This window comes from Homarus americanus, unplaced genomic scaffold (genome assembly GCF_018991925.1).
Source record: "Homarus americanus isolate GMGI-L3 unplaced genomic scaffold, GMGI_Hamer_2.0 scaffold4060, whole genome shotgun sequence".
NCBI classification, from domain to species: Eukaryota; Metazoa; Arthropoda; class Malacostraca; order Decapoda; family Nephropidae; genus Homarus; species Homarus americanus.
This window is the reverse complement of record NW_024746161.1, coordinates 9,570,966-9,590,888: the sequence shown is the minus strand read 5'-3', so window position 1 is coordinate 9,590,888 and position 19,923 is coordinate 9,570,966. Positions and strand designations below refer to the sequence as shown.

Genomic DNA, 19,923 nt, shown 5'->3' with positions numbered 1-19,923 from the left:
TGGTGGGGGAGGTGTTGAAGGGGGTGTTGATGGTGGGGGTGGCGATGGTGGGGAGGTGTTGATGGTGGGGATGTGGATGATGATTGGGGAGGTATGATGGTGGGGGTGTTGATGGTTAAGTTGATGATGGTAGGGGTGTTGATGGGGAGGTGTTGATGGTGGGAGGTGTTGATGGTGGGGGTGTTGATGGTGGGGGTGTTGATGGTGGGGGGTTGATGGTAAAAGATGGTGGGGGTGTTGATAAAAGGATGGTGTGGGGTGTTGATGGTGGGGGTGTTGATGGTGGGGGTGTTGATGGTGGGGAGGTGTTGATGGTGGGGGTGTTGATGTGGGGGGTAAGGATGACAAATGGATATAACTCAGACTCCTATCTCGGTCAAAATGTCTTTATAATGTAACCGAGACTTAAAAAATATATATATTAGAAAAAAATCAAAATGGCGTCGGATTTAGCCTGAGACCCTACTGTAGATATAAGCATCCTACAGTATCTTGTGAGAGATGAGAGAGGAGGAGAAGCAACCCTGTGAGAAAATAGGTGAACAGATCTTGTCGTAAAAAGATGGGGGGGGGGGAGCTTGAACTCTAATGCCCCGAGAAAGAAGAAATTAGTCTTCTTAACTGGATATAATTTTCTCCTGGTCGAGTTTTTTTTCATATATATCTTTTTTCTTTTTTTTTCTTCTTCGTCTATTTTCGTTCCTTTTAGTTTCGTGCCCTTTTTCAGGGAATTTCTATAATGACGACTTGAGGTGTGATATAGAGTCCTAACTTCTTCGAATAGGTCTTTATAATGTCTTTTTGTAGTCTTTTCTTTCTTTTTATTTTATTCTTTCACTTTCATTATTCCTCTCATTTAATTTTCACTTTTTATATTTTTATATTTATCGTTCCAAGTTTTCCATTTTTTAATTTTCAAATCTTTTATTAATTGTTATTTGTCCTATCTGTCTGTTCTCTAAATATATTTTGGGTAATAAATGGACCGAGAATTTTTAACTATTTCATTTTCTATTTCTAATCCCTAAAATGAATATGACTTCCTCCCCTTAATCCCCCCATCCATCCTTCACTCACCCCCCCGCCATATCATCTCTCTCTCCACCACCTGCACTCCCATTCTCCTCTTCCCCCTCCCATCCCCACCCCACCCCATCCCTCCCACCCTCCTCCTCCCCAGGATTCCAGTTCTATGAGACAGAAAATCCCGGATCTTGCTTTTAAGTCCGTTCTAGGATTGGCCAGAGGTACAGGTGGCGCTCACCTACGGATGCTGATGACAGGTGTATGGTGACGAATGAGGGGTAGGGGTAGGGGTAGGGTAGGTAGGTAGGGTAGGTGTGTAGGGGTAGGTAGGGGTAGTGTAGGGTGGGGTAGGGGTAGGGGGTAGTAGTGTAGGGGTAAGGGTAGGGGTAGGGTAGGGGTAGGGGTAGGTAGGGTAGGGGTAGGGGTAGGGTAGGGGTAGGGTAGGGGTAGGGTGAGTAGGGTAGGGTAGGGTAAGGGGTAGGTAGGGTAGGGGTAGGGGTAGGGTAGGGTAGGGGTAGGGAAGTGTGGGGTAGGGTAGGGGTAGGGTAGGGGTAGGTAGGGGTAGTAGGGTGTGGGGTAGGTAGGGTAGGCAGGTTAGGTAGGTAGGTAGGGTAGGTAGGTTAAGGTAGGGGTAGGGGTGGGGTAGGGTAGGGTAGGGTAGTGTAGTGTAGGGTAGGGTGGGGTAGGGTAGGGTAGGGTAGGGTGGGGTAAGGAAGGGTAGGGTAGGTTAAGGTGTGTTTACCAGGTACAATAAACTAGGGTGCCTAATCTTCAGGTGATCGATGTATTCTAATCAAGAGGTACTAACAGGTAAGATGAATTATAATGTTCTATATATATTAAAATTCACTCACTGTAATTATAACACACACACACACACATACACACACACATACACACACACACACACACACACACACACACACACACACACACACACAGTTTCAGGTGTCTGGCAGGATAACAAAGCCATTTATACACGAAGAATGTAATAAATGCTTCCTCTCGTGTATCTGTTGGCCGAGGAAGAGTGTGTGTGTGTGGGAGAGGGAGAGTGTATGAGAGTTGTTGAATAGTATGTATGTATGTATGTATGTATGTATGTATGTATGCAGGTAGTAGGTAGTAAGTAGCTACCAAACAGGGAGGTACTACCGCCTGGGAAGATATTGGAAGCATAATGTGTTGTCTAATAGTAGACCCTGCTGCCATATGGCATCACGGTAAGACCAAGTCCCAGGTTGCTGATCTGACTTTCTGCCTCATTTACACACAATTGCAGGGTCTCAATTGTTTCTCACACAACACAAATATATATATTGTTTCTCATTATTGATCTTTTTTTTCGTTTTGTATTCATTTATTATTATTATTATTATTATTATTATTATTATTATTATTATTATTATTATTATTATTATTATTATTATTATTATTATTATATTATTATTTCCATTTGTTATTTGTATTAATTTGTTATTAATTTTATTAATTGTTGTAATAATAATAAATTAGGTTATTATTATTATCTATTATTATATATTATATATATTTGCTCTCCCCCAGGCCCTGATGTGGGTCAGTGACCGTCCGGTGAGATAATCCTGTAAAAATAAAAAAAAAAAATGTAACTTCCTTCATTCAGGTGAACATTATACCAATCCTAAAAAAAAAACACTAACATTAATAATTAATCCACTCCAGGTAAAACATGACCAGCCAGGTAGAGAGTCAGTCATTAGCCCAGGTAGGTCTCAGGTAACAGGACTGGGTGTTAGAAGGAGGTTGGGGGGGGTCTAATATCTTTTGCTTCACCCTACCTGACGAGAGGAACATACATATACATACATACATACATACATACATACATACATACATACATACTACATACTACATACATGGTAGGAAATGAGTGAATGAAGTTCTCGGTAAAGTGCCTATACACTCTGTCTTAATATTTTGATTCTCTGTGCTGTCTGTCTGTCTGTCTGTCTGTCGTTCTATCTATCTATCCATCTAATTACCTTTCTATATCTGTATTCATGTATTGTACTTATTCATCTATCTTACGTGTGTGTGTGTGTGTGTGTGTGTGTGTGTGTTGTGTGTGTGTGTGTGTGTGATTATATAACTTAATCTCTATATTAACCCATCGATCAACCAATTAGCCTGCCACTAACAAGGTTATAACCGTCCCACCTCACCAAGAACTTACCTACACCAACACTACATAACCTAACCAAACCTAACCTAACCTAACCTAACCTAACCTAACCTAACCTAACCTAACCTAACCTAACCTAACCGTCCCACCTCACCAAGAACTCACCTACACCAACACTACATAACCTAGCATAAACTAACCTAACCTAACATATCCATATCCTAACATAACTCAACAAAGAGACGAAATGAGAAAATTACTAAAGAGAGAGAGAGAGAAGGTTAAGAGGAAAAGAGACAATGAGATAGAGGAGGAGTTAGCGCTGTCTGTTTTTACCGTCAGCTGTTCCGTCCGTCCGTCAGTCACACATGGGAAGTTCATAATCTGTGTATAGTCACTTTACCTAAGAGAATTAAACCAAGACAGTGCTATTCCTCATAACTTTAAGACATACGAGTAAACTGGTTCGTCTTAACGGGATTATTTAGTCTTGTTCAAAAGTAAAATATTCTCAGAAGTTTGATATAATTAATAGGATGAAGAAGAGGAGGAGGAGGAGGAGGTGAGTACTGCCCTCAGACACTATCACCATCATCACCGTCAGTATATAGCAGTAGCACCTAGAGGCCGAGCACACACACACACACGCACACACACACACACACACACACACACACACACACACACACACACACACACACACACACACACACGCACACACTTTTTAACCAGGACGTCTCCATAATTCTCCTAAGAGGCGTTGTTACCTTCAGTATCATCCAGGAACCTTACCTTTTATCGCCCCCTTTCACACCTTCATGCATCGTACGCTTCGTCAGTAGGGTTAGTGTCTTACCCCTTCGCTTGCAACCCTTAATATTTAATAAGATTTTAAGAGTGCCACTAAGATTGCTACATAAAGGTTGACTGAGATTGGTTCTCATGAATTAATCTTAGTGCCACTCATAAGAACTTTTACTACATCCCGCCACACTATACCTCCATCACAAGTCATTCAAATGGGGGGGTTGGTTTCCTAGCAGCTAGACACACTCTCACTTTTTAAACCAGGCCAAAAGAGAATTACTACCCTGAAGGTTGATAATCCCTTCTACAGGAGGTGAGGGCGTCGTCTGTGACAAGCCATTCTCATCACCCTTACATCAGCTGGGAAGTATCAGTATCGTCTTCCAACTGGCCTGTCCAGAACTGTAAGGGGAACCTGGACCTGAAAGACCCGCCTGTAGGTGGGTGTAAGTTGTCTGCCGCGTCGAGAGGGTGAGGAAGGATGTGCTGTGGGTTGTGTGTATTTATGTGAGGCGAAGGTCGGCAGGGTGACATGGGGGAGGTGGAGGAGGAGAAGAAGGAATAGGAGGGGGAACAGAAGGAGAAGAAGGAGGAATAGGAGAAGGGGAAGAAGGGATAAAGGGATAAAGAGAAAGAGAGGAAGACAAAATGTATACAAATGAAGAGTAAATAAAGATTAAATAATAAATAAATATATATATATATATATATATATATATATATATATATATATATATATATATATATATATATATATATATATATATATACACAATGTAAGGAAAGACACCACCAAAACCACCAACCACCACCACCAACAACCACCACCACCACCAAACCACCAACCACCACCACCAATCACCACCACCACCACCACAAAACCACCAACCACCACCACCAACACACCACCACCACCACCAAAACCACCAACCACCACCACCAACCACCACCACCACCACCAAACCACCAACCACCACCAACCACCACCACCAACACCACCAAAACCACCAACCACCAACCACCACCACAAACCACCACCACCACCACCAAAACCACCAACCACCACCAACCACCACCACCAACCACCACCAACCACCACCACCACCACCACCAAAACCACCAACCACCACCACCAACCACCACCACCACCACCAACCACCACCACCACCAAAACCACCAACCACCACCAACAACCACCACCACCACCAACCACCACCACCACCACCAACCACCAACCAACCAACAACCACCACCAACCACCACCAACCACCACCAAACCACCACCAACCACCACCAACCACCACCAACCACCACCACCACCACAACCACCACCACCAACAACCACCACCACCACCACCAAAACCACTCAACCACCACCACTAACCACCACCACCACCACCAACCACCACCACCACCACCACAAACCACCAACCACCACCAACCACTAACCACCACTCATCACACCACCACCACCAACTCACCACCACCACCACCAACCACCAACCACCACCAACCACCAATCACCACCACCACCACCAATCACCAACCCACCACCACCACCAACCACCACCATCAACCACCACCAACAATCCACCATCCACCAACCACCACACAATACTTGAATCAATTCCCTTCACATCACTAACCACACCATCACGTACACTGAGTCAAGCTGTTGTAAAGGACGAAATGATACCTGTAGTGTTCTCTGTATGAGAGTCCCTTTAACACGATGACTTAACCCTTTAACACGATGACTTAACCCTTTAACACGATGACAACCTTTAATACTAATTTTAACACATCTTAACCCTTAACACGATGACTTAACCCCTTTAGCACGATGACTTAACCCCTTTAGCACGATGACTTAACCCCTTTAGCACAAGGAAGAGTCAAGTCAGTATAGAATTAAGACAAAATAAAATCGACCTTATTGACTCTAGTTAGAAAGGTGTTGAGAGTTGACCTGCCCCTGCTACCACAGGATGTTGCTTAGTACTGTCTTGACTTATTTCACCCCCCCTCCTGCTACCGGTTATGGGTTACGGGGGGGTGAAGGGTGTTGATAAGGGGAGGAGGGAGGAGAGGGGGGAGAGTTGTTGTTGTTGTTGTTGTTGTTGTTGTTTTAGGGTTGTTGTTGTTGTTGTTGTTGTTGTTGTTATTTAGTGCACCTTTAACCGCATTTTGGGGGATTGTGGGGGTGGAAGAGAGAGGGAGAGAGGATAGAGGGGGAAGGGAAGGGAAGGGAAAGAGGGAGAGACGGAGGGAAGGAAGAGAGGGAGGGAGGGATGGGCAGACTGACGGAGGGAAGGGGAAGGAGGAAAGAAAAAGGTGATGGGAAAGGGAGAGACAGATGAAGAGGGAAAGGAAGGGGAAGAGCAGAGAAAAATCTATCAACAGAGATGGAGGAAAAGATGAAGGAAGCGAGTGTGGTCATGGAACAGTAGAGGGGCGAGGGACAGAGAGAGAGGAAGAGACCGGAAGAAAACAGGAGGGGAAGTAGGTAAAGGCGGGGTGGGAGGGGAGGAATGGGAGAGAAAACAGGAGAGAATGAATGACTCATGGAGGGAGGGAAAAGGAGGAGGGAGGGGAGGAGGGAGGAGGAGGGAGGGGTAGTTCATATAGAGGCGGAAGTATGGTCTAGGGGTTGGTGGGAGGGGAGGGAGGGAGAAAAGGAAGGAGGGAAGGAGGGAAGGGAAAGGGGGAGGGAAGGGTTAAATTAGAGGGTATAAAAAGGCTGCAGGAGGTGATAGAGGGACACTCACCTGCGGGATGGCTGTGATTAAGGTACGTCTGAGTACACCTGTCTTAGTAGGGTAGATGGAGGGTAGGTGAGGGTAGGTGAGGGTAGATGGAGGGTAGATGAGGGTAGATGGAGGGGTAGGTGAGGGTAGGTGGAGGGTAGGTGAGGTGGGGGAGTAGTGAGGTAGGTGAAGATAGATGGAGGGTAGGTGAGGGTAGGTGAGGGTAGATGGAGGGTAGGTGAGGGTAGGTGAGGGTAGATGGAGGGTAGATGAGGGTAGGTGAGGGTAGGTGAGGGTAGGTGGAGGATAGATGAGCTGACATATAGATGAAAGTTAATAGAATGTTATAATGTATAGATATATTTTATCCTCCGTGAGTTAAAATACACTAAGCTTATTTGATTCTCCGTGAGTTAAAAATACAGAAAGCTTATTTTATCCTCTGTGGGCAAAAATACAGTAATACACTATAATACAACATAACTATCTTGTTTTATCTTGATTGCGTCTTACCACCAATTATGAAAACCTTAAGATCTTGATAAATACAGCCAGTAATTGTATCACTTAATTACCTTCTTAACTGATGGTAATGATAATCCCTGGGTAGTGTGGGTGGTCACTGTGTGGTAGTGTGGTGTGGTAGTGGGAGGTGTGGGAGTGGGAGGTGTGGGAGTGGGATGTGGTAGTGGGATGTGGTAGTTGGAGGTTTTGTGTGGTGTGGTGTGGATGGTGGTGGGTAGTGATGGTGTGGTTTGATGTGCTGTGGTGTGGTAGTGGTGTGGTAGTGGTGTGGTAGTGGTGTGTGGTGATCAATGGTAATGCTTATATAATAATTATTTCTGTGGTAACATGGTGTGGTTGTGGTGGTAGTAAGGTGGTATTATTGTATCCAACAGGTGGTGGGGTACCTGGTAGCGGCGGCGGTAGTGGTATCGGCCACGTCTCCCCCACAGAGTCCAGCCCCTGCAGCCCTCCTTGACACACCTCTCCTTCAGGAAGAATCTCACACCTTCGTCCAGACACCTCAACACCCTGACCCTCACCTTCAGTTCAGCTCCGACGAGGCCTACCCAACCAGCCTCGAACATGGTCAGGCGTTCAGCACACCACCAGGGCAGCACCACGGTCGGGAATCTGAAGGACAGTCAGGGCAAGACGGAAGAGGGACAGACCTCAAGAACTATAGAGTACAACAGACTCAAGACCAGACACACGAACAAGGACAGCCGTACAGACAGGAAGCCTTTGGCAGTCAGATTGATGGCCAGGGACCCCAGCAGGAAGACCTTCAAGACCAGACTGTAGGAGCAGACACCTTCTCATCTGGGTCCTTTCAGAGAGGCCAGGCCGAGTACCCGAAGATCCCTGGTGTCAGCAAGGGAGTGTCTGCTGCAGGTGTTGGGGTGCAGGGAGAGGCCAGCCAGTCCTTCAGGAGGAACTTCCGCGGCGGCGACAGTGACCAGCAACAGGAAGTACCATCAACACTATCCAGCAGGCCTCGAGGGGCAGCAGTGTCAAGGGGCAGCCACAAGTACGACGAAGATGAACAACACGAAGATGAACAAGACAACCTGAAGGTGAGTTACTGTTTTACTCATTGTCGTCTACTGTTGTTACCTGTTGTACGGCTCTACTGTTACCTGTATTTAACAACTTCTCCCCCTCCTGTTTGCTACTGTTACCTGCTCTTAACCTCCTTCTCTCCCTCCTCCTAGATGGGGAACTACGAGTACTCTTACAACATCCGCTCTGAGGAGACCGGTGACATGAAGTTCCACCAGGAGACCCGAGATGGAGGCAAGGTAGGCTCCAGGTTCTAGGCTCCATCACTGTAGGTTCCTATCCTCGTTAAGATGATGTGAGGTAGGCTCCAAGCTCTACTTTTGTAAGCTTCATTCTAAAGTGGATTCTCCTCCCTACCACCACCATTATCATCATCATCATCATCATCATCATCATCATCATCATCATCATCATCATCATCATCATCATCCTACTACTTTCTCTTCCCCTACCACCCTCACCCCCCACCTATTCCCTATTCCCCCTTCTCACCCCTCACTCCCCCAACGTCACCCCCTCACCCCGCCCCCCCAACGTCACCCACACACCCCCCATTCCCTATTCCTCCCTTAATAATAATAATAATAATAATAATAATAATACACGTAATATTATAATTAATCGTATCCCTCTTTAACTAAGATATTAACTAAGGTCTACTATTTTAATACTAGTTCTGTTTCCGTATCTTACCTAATTATTGTTCTAAGGTAATTACCATTCTAATTATAACTCCCGATAATTAAGGTAAATTACTGGTCTTTTCGCAACACCGCATTCATTAAGTCTCATTAAAAGGCAAACCAAAAAAATTATTCATCTCCTATATCAATTAATCCTTCAAGTGCTTTTCGGTGTTTTCTTTAAGCTGAGTAAAATCGTCTGGTGGTTAGGTTAGGTTAGGTTAGGTTTTAAATTTGTGAAGTTTTGAGAGCACTGAATGGGCTATTAAAATGTGTGTGTGTGTGTGTGTGTGTGTGTGTGTGTGTGTGTGTGGGTGTGTGTGTTTATACTAATATAAGAAATGTGTACCACTAACCATGTAATATATACGAGTGTGCGTGTTTGTATGTGTGTTTGTATGTGTACCACTAACCCTGTATGTGTGTACCATACAGGTGGTTGGGGAATACCGTGTGAAGGAGGCTGACGGTACCATGCGTGTGGTCAAGTATTCAGCTGATAAGGACAACGGCTTCCAGGCTACGGTACGTATCCTGTTTAACATACATACATACATACATACATACATACATACATACATACATACATACACTTAATAAGGGGATAAATTACGTTTTGTTTCCTCATGAAGTATTACTCAACTCCCTTCCTCTTTCTCTGTTCGCCATCATACTCTCTCACCTGATCTGTAATATTTCTTTGGGTTAAATATGATAAGACCTACAGACCTCTTGTTGATCCTGCAGGTGGAGTATGTGTCTGACCACGAGGAACCTGAATACGGGGCACGGATGAAAGGGAACAGCCAGAAGGGTCGTCAGGAACAGAGGAACACTTTCGAGTCTTCACGAAATGGTCATGGATCAAGTAGTACACGTTCCAGAAGTCGTTTCCAGAGCTCCAGAACTCCCCAGTATTCCCAGAACCAGGATTCCAGAGCGTCTCAGTTCCAGGGCTCTAGAGCCTCTCAGTTCCAGGATTCCAGACCGTCTCAGTTTCAGGACTCCAGAGCCTCTCAATTCCAGGACTCCAGAGCCTCTCAATTCCAAGACTCCAGAGCCTCTCAATTCCAGGACTCCAGAGCCTCTCAATTCCAGGACTCCAGAGCTTCTCAGTTCCAGGGGTCTAGAGTTTCACAGTTCCAAGACTCCAGTTCCTCATCCAGACAAGATTTTTCTGCCCGGGTACCTTTCTTGCACAGAAACACTGCAGCTGCCCGGTCATCAGAAGTGAGTGACAGGTCTCAGTTCGCCGCCATCCCTGGTCATCAAGACACACCCAGGGTCCCACAAGGATCCTCAAGGGGCAGCGAGCGGCCTTCTGGGTTTTCTCAAGACTTGCAGAGTTTCCAACAAGAAAATGCAAAACTTCGTCCGGATACACAAGAATTCCGGCAGAGACCTGGAGCCTTTGTTGACAACTTCCCAGAGGCTGAAGGCCAGGCAACTAGCACGAACTTCAATAACCAACATCAACAATCCCTCAAGCAGGAGCAGTCTAGAGGCAGTACTCAACAAGACTTCCAGGGTCAGTTCAAAACTCACGTCAGAGATAATTCCCAAACCCAAAATAGGGAACAATTTCGATCACAACACAGAAATAGGTTCCCAAGTACAATTAGGAGGCAGCCTCTAACAGAAGCCAAGAATCAATTCCAATCACAGAAAGGAGGTCAGCTGGATGGTGACAGTAGAGGCCAGTACCAGACTCCAAGGAGCAAGCAGTTCTCCCTGACCCAAGAGAGAAACCGATTCCGGATCCAAGACAGTCAGTTCCAGGCCCAAGACAGGAGTAATTTCCAAGGTCAAGACAGTCGGTTCCAGGCCCAAGACAGGAGTAATTTCCAAGGTCAAGACAGTCAGTTCCAGGCCCAAGACAGGATTAATTTCCAAGGTCAAGACAGTCAGTTCCAGGCCCAAGACAGAAGTAATTTCCAGGGTCAAGACAGTCAGTTCCAGACTCAAGACACAAGACAGTTCCAGACCCAAGGTGGCAGACAGTTCGACACTCAAGAAGAGAGTCAAATGTACAGACAAGACAGCCAGCAGGAAGTTCTAGAAGGAAGAAATCAATTCCAAACCCTGGAGAGAGAGCAGTTCCAGAGCCAAGACAGGAGGCCCTTCCGAACCCAAGACAACAGGAGATTCCAAACTGAAGCTGGATCACAGTACCAATCTCCAAACAGAGGTCAGTTCTCTAGCCAAAATAGAGACCTGTATCTTAACCAAAGAAATGAACAGTTCCAGTCAAGGGCTCAGGGTCAACTTCAAACCCAAAGTGATAGCCAGTTGAAGAGTCAGAGGAGGAGGAAATTTCAATCGCAGTTAATTGATGACTATGAAACCAGAAGGAGAAATCCGTCCTTACCGCAAAATAAAGTTCAGTTGCAGGATTCACTTCAAGGAACTCGTTTCCAAGGGCAAAAAAATTACCAATTTGATCGTCAACAAACAGCAACAACAGGTGACAATACTTATGACAACAAAAGATATTCTGATGATTCTCTAAGTTCAACCATTGACCAAAGTGAGTATCCCACCAGACGTTATGGAACCGGGATCCAACGTCAGACTATCGTTGGTGATGGTGTATATCCAAAGACTATCGGGAACCAACGGTATGGTGCAAGAGATACCGTGATTCTTGAACCTCATCCACCACAAAGAAGAAATTTCGCACCCGTGAATAGTGATAATTCTCGATCATCCAATTATCACCAGCAGGATGTACCTCAAATAGATTCCATTGATCAGAGAGCTCAAGCCCAAACAGAAGCTGACACCCTACAAGATGGCACTTTCCAGGCGAGTGTGAAATACTCTGATCGATCTTCACAGCACGTACAGACACCAAAACTAAGCCAAACAACCAACTTCCAGAGTCGGCAGCAATCCACCAACCAGGAACAAGTTGCTCCAAGTGAGAGGTTCCAGGCTTCCAATTCTTTAAGAGAACGCCACCAAGACGATCGTAACCAGCCCTTGTCAGTATCGCCACAGTTTCAGAATGAAGATGTGACACAGACCTCACAGAACCCAGCTGCCCCCACCGAAGCCAAATTTTATGGCCCTATCCACGAAGAAGAAACTCCCAGAAGACCTCAGGTTAGCGCTTCAGTCTTACAACGATCCAACTTCCAGACGGTAGCAGAGCCTCACCCACAAGCCTAGAGTGACATGTAACATTATCCCTATGTGCAGAACTCACCCTGTCAGTTAGTTCATTTGTGCAGGAATTCCTTTTCATACATCTTTCCAGTCAATAAGCATGGGCCTTTACTTGCATTCTTTACACATAGAGCCTTTCTTAACTATGCACAGAGCCTCTTTTTTAGTATCCATAGAGCCTTTCTTTCCCTACATAGAGCCTCCAGATCCTCTCATACAGTCATTATACATACGTCCTCCTTAGTTCTAAACCCAAGAAATACTTTAAGTCATTCTATGTAGAACAGCAGCTTCGGATTACGCAATATAGGGCATTTCTTTTCAGTCAGTTCGTGTATAAACTTCCTTCCCAGACAGGCTTCATAAACTAATAAAAAAAATACTGTACAATTTTACGACAGGAAACAATAAATAATAAGTATGTAAATTTGTGTACTTACAGTGATAATCCAAAAGGAAATAAATTGACTCACTTGTCAAATGTAAAAAGAATAACATTGTCACCTAACCTAACCTAACTTGACCTGACCTGACCTGACCTAACCTAACCTAACCAAACCTAACTTGACCTGACATGACCTAACCTAACCTGACCTAACCTAACCTAACCTAACCTAACTTCACCTGACCTGACCTGATCTAAACTAACCTAACCTAACCTAACCTAACCTAACCTAACTTGACCTGACCTGACCTAACCTAACCTGACCTAACCTGACCTAACCTAACCTAAATGATAGCCCTCAAGGGGTTAAAACACTGACTATTAACGAAGAAATTTCCCGACCAATGCTAAACGGTATTGGGAAATGTGAAAAAAAAAATGATAAACAGGAATAAAAAAGAAAAATACGTAAATGACAAAAAAGATGAATAAATAATAAGAAATAACATAATTGAATAAATACAAATCACTTAGGTATAAAGGGTTGATGGGCAGCAGCTGAGTCGAGGTCTTCACACTGTGTAAACTGAGAGACAATAGAGGGAAGAAAGAGAGGAAGAGGGGGAGAGGGAGAAAGGGTAGGAAGAGAAGGAGGGGTAGGAGGAGCAGGAGGAGGAGGAGAGGGAGAAAGGGTAGGAAGAGAAGGAGGGGTAGGAAGAGGAGGAGGAGGAGGAGGAAGAGACACTTCTAGCAGCCTTTACAGTGAAATCCATTATTTAACGGACTATTTGGAGAGGGAAGTCCGTTATATCGAGGATCTGTTTTATAGTAGTTGTCATTCAATCGTATAACAAAACACACTGGCATTTTTCTTTCCTCCTCTATCTTATGGCAACGAAGTTTATGATAGTTTATGGCAACCCAATCTGATGACAACGCACTTTAAGGCACTCTAAATCATGACAGGACAATTTATGGCAACCCAATCTCATGACAACGCACTTTAAGGCACACTAAATCATGGCAAGACAATTTATGGCAACCCAATCTCATGGCAACGCACTTTAAGGCACACTAAACCATGACAGGACAATTTATGGCAACCCACTTCAAGATAATTTACGACGCTACACCACATGACGTCTTATGGCAACCAACTCATGACATGGCAACCTTACAGTACAGCAGGCTCGTGGGAGGGAGGTGGATTAAGACACACTTCCACTAGAAAGAATTACGTTACCTCCCTCGTGGATCCCCATTAGTGGTGCTTCATGGCGGAGGTTGGGGGAGGCCGGGGTGGGGGGCGTTAGAGCTCCATATTGTGACGTTATGCCCCCGTGTTGTGACGTCATGCCTCTATGTTGTGACGTCACTCAAGAAAGGGTAGGAAGCGGCGTTTGCTGACAGTATACTCTATGTTAAAAAGAGTACACGAACAAGAACCTCACCTAACCTGACCTAACCTAACCTAACCTAACTGTGTCCTCTGCTCTGTAATCCTTCTGGGCACAGGATGAGTATGGGGTGCACAATAAACTAGCTTCGGCAAAATCTAAATTCATTGGTAATAATAATAATAATAATAATAATAATAATAATAATAATAATAATAATAATAATAATAATAATAATAATAATAATAATAATAATAATAATAATAATAATAATAATAATAATAATAATAATAATAATAATAATAATAATAATAATAATAATAGTAATAATAATAATAATAATAATAATAATAATAATAATAATAATAATAATAATAATAATAATAATAATAATAATAATAATAATAATAATAATAATAATAATAATAATAATAATAATAATAATAATAATAATAATAATAATAATAATAATAATAATAATAATAATAATAATAATAATAATAATAATAATAATAATAATATCTTCGTTTTATTTGATTTCTTGTGATACGTCTCTCTCTCTCTCTCTCTCTCTCTCCTCTCAGCACCATCACGTAACAGATACCTCAACATATGAAGGCGTTCAGGGAAAATGTGAGGGGTGAGGGTGAGGGGTGTGAGGGGTGAGAGGGAGAGGTGTGAGGTGGGTGAGGGTGTGGGTGAGGGGGTGGGTGGGTGGAGTGGGAGGGGTGGGGTGGGGGGTGGGGGTGGGGGGGGTGGGGTGGGTGGGGGGGTGGGTGGGGGGGTGGTTGGGTGGGTGAGGTGGGGTTGGGTGGGTGAGGGGGGTGGGTGGGTGATGGGTGGGGCAGGTTGGGGAAGGTGGGGTGGGGAGTGGGTGAGGGTGGGGTGGGGGGGGTGAGGAAGGGGGGGGGTGGGGTTGAGGGTGGGGTGGGTAGGGGCTGGGGAGTGGGTGGGGGTGGGGTGGGTGGGGGTGGGGTGGGTGGGGGTTGGGGTGGGTGGGGGTGGGGGGTGGGTGGGGGGGGGTGGGTGGGGTGGTGGGTGGGGGGGTGGGGAGTGGGGGTGGGGTGGGGTGGGAGGTTGGGGTGGGTGTAGGTGGGGAAGGTGGGGGTGGGGGGGGGTGGGGGTGGGTGGGGGTGAGGGGGAGGAGGGGTGAGGGAGAGGGAGGGGTGAGGTGGGTGTGGGGTGGGAGTGGGGTGAGGGGGTGGGGAGGGAGGGGAAGTGAGGGTGGGGGTGAGGGTGGGTGTGTGAGGGAGGGTGGGGGCGAGGGGGGGTGAGGGGTGTGGGGTGGGTGGGGGTGTGGGGTGGGTGAGGGGGTGGGGTGGGGGGGATGGGGGGGTGGGGGTGGGGGGGGATGGGGTTGGGGTGGGGGAGGTTTGAGGAAGGTGAGGGGTGAGGAAGGAAGGAAGTAAGATGTGAGGGAAGTGAAGGGTGAGAGAGGTGTAGGGTGAGGGAAGAAGTGTGAGGGAGAAGGTGAGGTGTGAAGGAAGATATAATGTGTGTGAGGGAAGTGAAACACACACTAGAGGTAACCTGAGAGGTGAAGCGAGGTCACCCGGCCATCACAGACACACAAAAACGAAGCCAATCAGTGAGTGCTAAGCTCCCCCCTGTCTGTCTGTCTGTCTGTCTGTCTGTCTGTCTGTCTGTCTGTCTGTCTGTCTGTCTGTCTGTTTGTCTGTCTGTCTGTCTGTCTGTCTGTCTGTCTGTCTGTCCGTCTGTCTGTCTGTCTGTCAGGGCTGTATACGGTTACTGATGGAGCCTTGATATATACAGTATATGTTCTAAAGGTTTACCAACACGGTCTACTGTATGTAGTTCCCGTCTAACCTTCTCTCCCAATAGCTCGATCACCTCCTCGCCTCCCTGCCCGCTCGCCCGCCTCCAAGATGCCTCGCCATCCTTCCCCTGTCACACGCCACTTGTAGTAGTTCCTCATCCTCCATCCCGCTACTTACTCGAGGCTTCAGCTCTTACTCCCTCCAGCCTTGCCCCTCTGGTGTTCCTCTACCCTGCAACCGTCTGACAACCACAACATAGTAGTCTAGATTCCTTCGCTCTGAAAACTAGATCATTATTTTACTTACCTCCGTTTCCATTTTTATATTTGTTATGTATATTTATGATTAGGGTTGTTCTATTGATTTCTCTTATTTCATGGTTCTTCCCCCTTCCTAACCCACACTCTCTCGTTCTTTCTCTGTAAGCCAAGAACTTTGTCTATAAACCGCACCTGCTCTCTGAAAGCCAGATACTCTCTCTCTCTCTCTCTCTCTCTCTCTCTCTCTCTCTCTCTCTCTCTCTCTCTCTCTCTCTCTCTCTCTCTCTCTCTCCCTATGGTACAGAGGTGAGGGGGGGGAAGGTAAGTACTACATCGCTCCACAACACATGTCTTAGTGTAATCTTACCTAAAATTGCCAATCAATTCCTCTCTCATATTTGATTTGATTATTCCGCTTACGTGTGTGTGTGTGTGTGTGTGTGTGTGTGTGTGTGTGTGTGTGTGTGTGTGTGTGTGTAATCAACGCTCGGCACTTCATGTTATTATATCTATATCTCATAACCTAACCTAACCTAACCTAACCTAACCTAACCTAACCTAATCTAAGCAACTGCTTCCCGTAGTATCTCTCACCACCATCTTTTCCTCACCATCTCCACACACACACACACACACACACACACACACACACACACACACACACACACACACACACACACACACACACACACAATATACCTTCACTGATTAAAAATAAAAAATAAAAAAAATAATAAAAAAAACCTCCCCGCCAGGTGTTGCTTTACCTGTTATAACTCACGAGGTAAATAATTATACTCTCACCTCAAGAGCTTAACACCAAGACGAAACTTTTACACGGACATGTATACAAACTTCCCGGCACTTTGATGTTCACTACAAAACCTCTTAATCATGGCTTACTGTGTCCTTAAACATGAAAGGTAACGGTAGAGGCAAACTAAGAATATTCTCACTAATAATGAAAAAAATTAATAAATCAAAAAATTATTAGAATATGAGAAATAAATATACATACATAGATACATACATACATACATACATACATACATACATACATACATACATACATAAATACATACATCTCACCCTGTTCTTCTCTCACTAACACTCCCCTCCCCACGAACTCCCCTTCTAACACACCTCCCCAACACACCCCTCTAACACCCCCCTCTCCCCAACACACCCCAACACCCCTCCCCAACACCCCTCCCCCTTGCCCTCCCCAACACCCTCCCCAACACCTCCCCCAACACACCCCTCCCCGCCACCCCCCCTCCCCCCAACACACCTCCCCCAACACCCCTCCCAACACACCCCTCCCCCACACCCCTCCCCCAGCCACACCCCTCCCCCAACACACCCCTCCCCAGGACACCTCCCCAACCACCCCTCCCCCCAACACACACCTCCCCCAACACCCTCCCCAACACCTCCCCCAGCCTCCCCAACACTCCCCCAGCCTCCCTCCCACATCAAGCCAGGCTCAGGCAGTGGCGCCCGTGTCCAATAGGCGACTGATGCTGCCCCTCGACATAGGGAAGCCGCGAGTATCACTGAATGATTTATTATTTTAGCTCTTACAAATGAGATCGGTTTTGCTCTTTTTTTGTGTGTTTCTCGTAATATACGTCTATTTGTGTGTGTGTGTGTAGAGACTGGATTCAGGAGAATTATGAGGTAGTCAACTATTTCCCCCATTCTCTACCTATTTTTTGTAACTGCATTCAGCAGTCAGCCCAAAACAACCCAGTCAGAGAGAGACTAACAAGCTAAAAAAAAAAAATAACAGTACACCCTATAAATGAACCAAATAGCTCCTCTAGCACCATAGAAAACGAACATCACAACTAACATACAAATCACATGAAAGAAAACGGAGCCTGCAGTAACTATAACAAAACACATACGAAACAATAGATTATAATAAGAAAAACGTATCTACTTTTTTCCGACAAGTTTACATGAGAAGAAACTAAATCCTACCAAACACACACACACACACACACACACACACACACACACACACATACACACACACACACAGGTAACAAACCACCTGATTCAATACTACCTTTACCGTCAACTCTTCATTATCCACCTTTAATCAACCTTTACAGCCAGCCAGCCAGGTAGAGCGGTGTGTGGGGAGGTGGATGAATGGATATCGGTCTCACTGGCTTATTCGGTCATCTACTCCAGTTATAAAGAAAGGAAAAGAAAATGAAGAAGAAAGATAAAATATTGTTCGTGTTTTAAGAATCACAACATCGAAAGACCCTGAAAAAAAGTGCGATACCTTTAAGATTGACGATACCTGAATGAATGACTGTGTATATTAAGACGATACTTACAGGAACGATACCTTTATGAATTACGATACCTATAAAACTGACGATATCATAAGGTAATAATGACGATATCTTAAGAAGAGCGAGGGAGGGAGGGAGGGAGGGAGGGTGGAAGGGCAGTGAGGGAGGGAGAAAGGGGGGGAAGAGCAGGAGGAGGGAAAGGGAGTGGAAGAGCAGTGGAGGGAGGAAAGGGGGGGGAGGGAGAGAAGGAGGTAGGGGGTGACGGCGTCTTCATCTGGCAGCAATTTAAGGCACAAAGGCTGGGCACCAACCCATGAATGGGTCACTCACGACCAATCATCTCGGGGTGGCGGCGGCTCGGTGTTGGTCGGGTTTTGTACTGTAGTGGTGAGTTACAGCTGTACAATGACCCGCTACAGTAGTTAGTGTGGATGATGAACACGATGTACTGTAGTGGTGAGTTACAGCTGTACAATGACCCGCTACAGTAGTTAGTGTGGATGATGAACACGATGTACTGTAGTGGTGAGTTACAGCTGTACAATGACCCGCTACAGTAGTTAGTGTGGATGATGAACACGATGTACTGTAGTGGTGAGTTACAGCTGTACAATGACCCGCTACAGTAGTTAGTGTGGATGATGAACACGATGTACTGTAGTGGTGAGTTACAGCTGTACAATGACCCGCTACAGTAGTTAGTGTGGATGATGAACACGATGTACTGTAGTGGTGAGTTACAGCTGTACAATGACCCGCTACAGTAGTTAGTCTGGATGATGAACACGATGTATACAGTATTGTAGTTCCATGAAGCTGATATGTAAAGTCCCCTTCACTGGTGCGTTTACAGGGACTCGTCATATAAACATTCCACAAATTATATTGAAATATTTGTTTTAATGTTGTTTTACTTTGATTCCATAGTGTGTTTACTATTGTGAGTTTCCTTCTGTCGAGTGTAAACAAACACAGGGTTCCCACACTGTACTAAACCTGACGAGCCCCTGTAAATGCACTAGTGAAGGGGACTGTACATACATTATACAGTAAAACCTCCATTTAACGGACATCCATCTAAAGGTGTATAAGCTATTATATAGAGGTTTCACATCTAATAGACCTCGATATAACGGACTACACACTCCCATACAGTACTGTGGTGGCAATTATTTTCTTTTCTTTTTACAATTGTCTCTGTCCACTAAGCAATAATCGTGAACCTGGATTTTAACCAATTTACAGATCGTGTTCTGGGGTAATAATTAACCAGTGCAGTTGGTGAGTTGTCCGGTCGTCTTAGGTTACATATATCTAACACTAGGACATACAGCTTGCCGCTATAACTCAGTATATGAAAGAATTGAAAGAAAAACAATTAAAAGAATAAAAATAAACACACAAAACTACGTCGGTATTTTAACCTTAACCAAAATGGATAATTCTAGGATAATCTTTTAGTAGTCAAACTCAATTTTACGATTAGAAAAAAAAATAAAATTAACCGAAAACTTGGGTTAAAAAATTGTGGAGACGAGAGATGAAGTTTGAGGCTGTGAAGGTCGGCCGATGGTGCTTGTGAGGGGCTAGGATCGGATACGTGAGGATACATGATGAGGATACGTGAGGA

General features: G+C 45.2%; 1 protein-coding gene across 1 annotated transcript; it reads left to right on the top strand.

Moving 5' to 3' along the window:
- Window positions 1-6,772: 6,772 nt before the first annotated feature.
- LOC121879121 (filaggrin-like) lies at window positions 6,773-12,588 on the top strand. Its single transcript, XM_042385694.1, has 5 exons — window positions 6,773-6,787; window positions 7,644-8,324; window positions 8,463-8,549; window positions 9,429-9,518; window positions 9,741-12,588. The coding sequence occupies exons 1-5, from the start codon at window positions 6,773-6,775 to the stop codon at window positions 12,162-12,164; spliced, it is 3,297 nt and encodes a 1,098-aa protein (XP_042241628.1). The 3' UTR covers window positions 12,165-12,588.
- The last annotated feature ends 7,335 nt before the right edge of the window (window positions 12,589-19,923 follow it).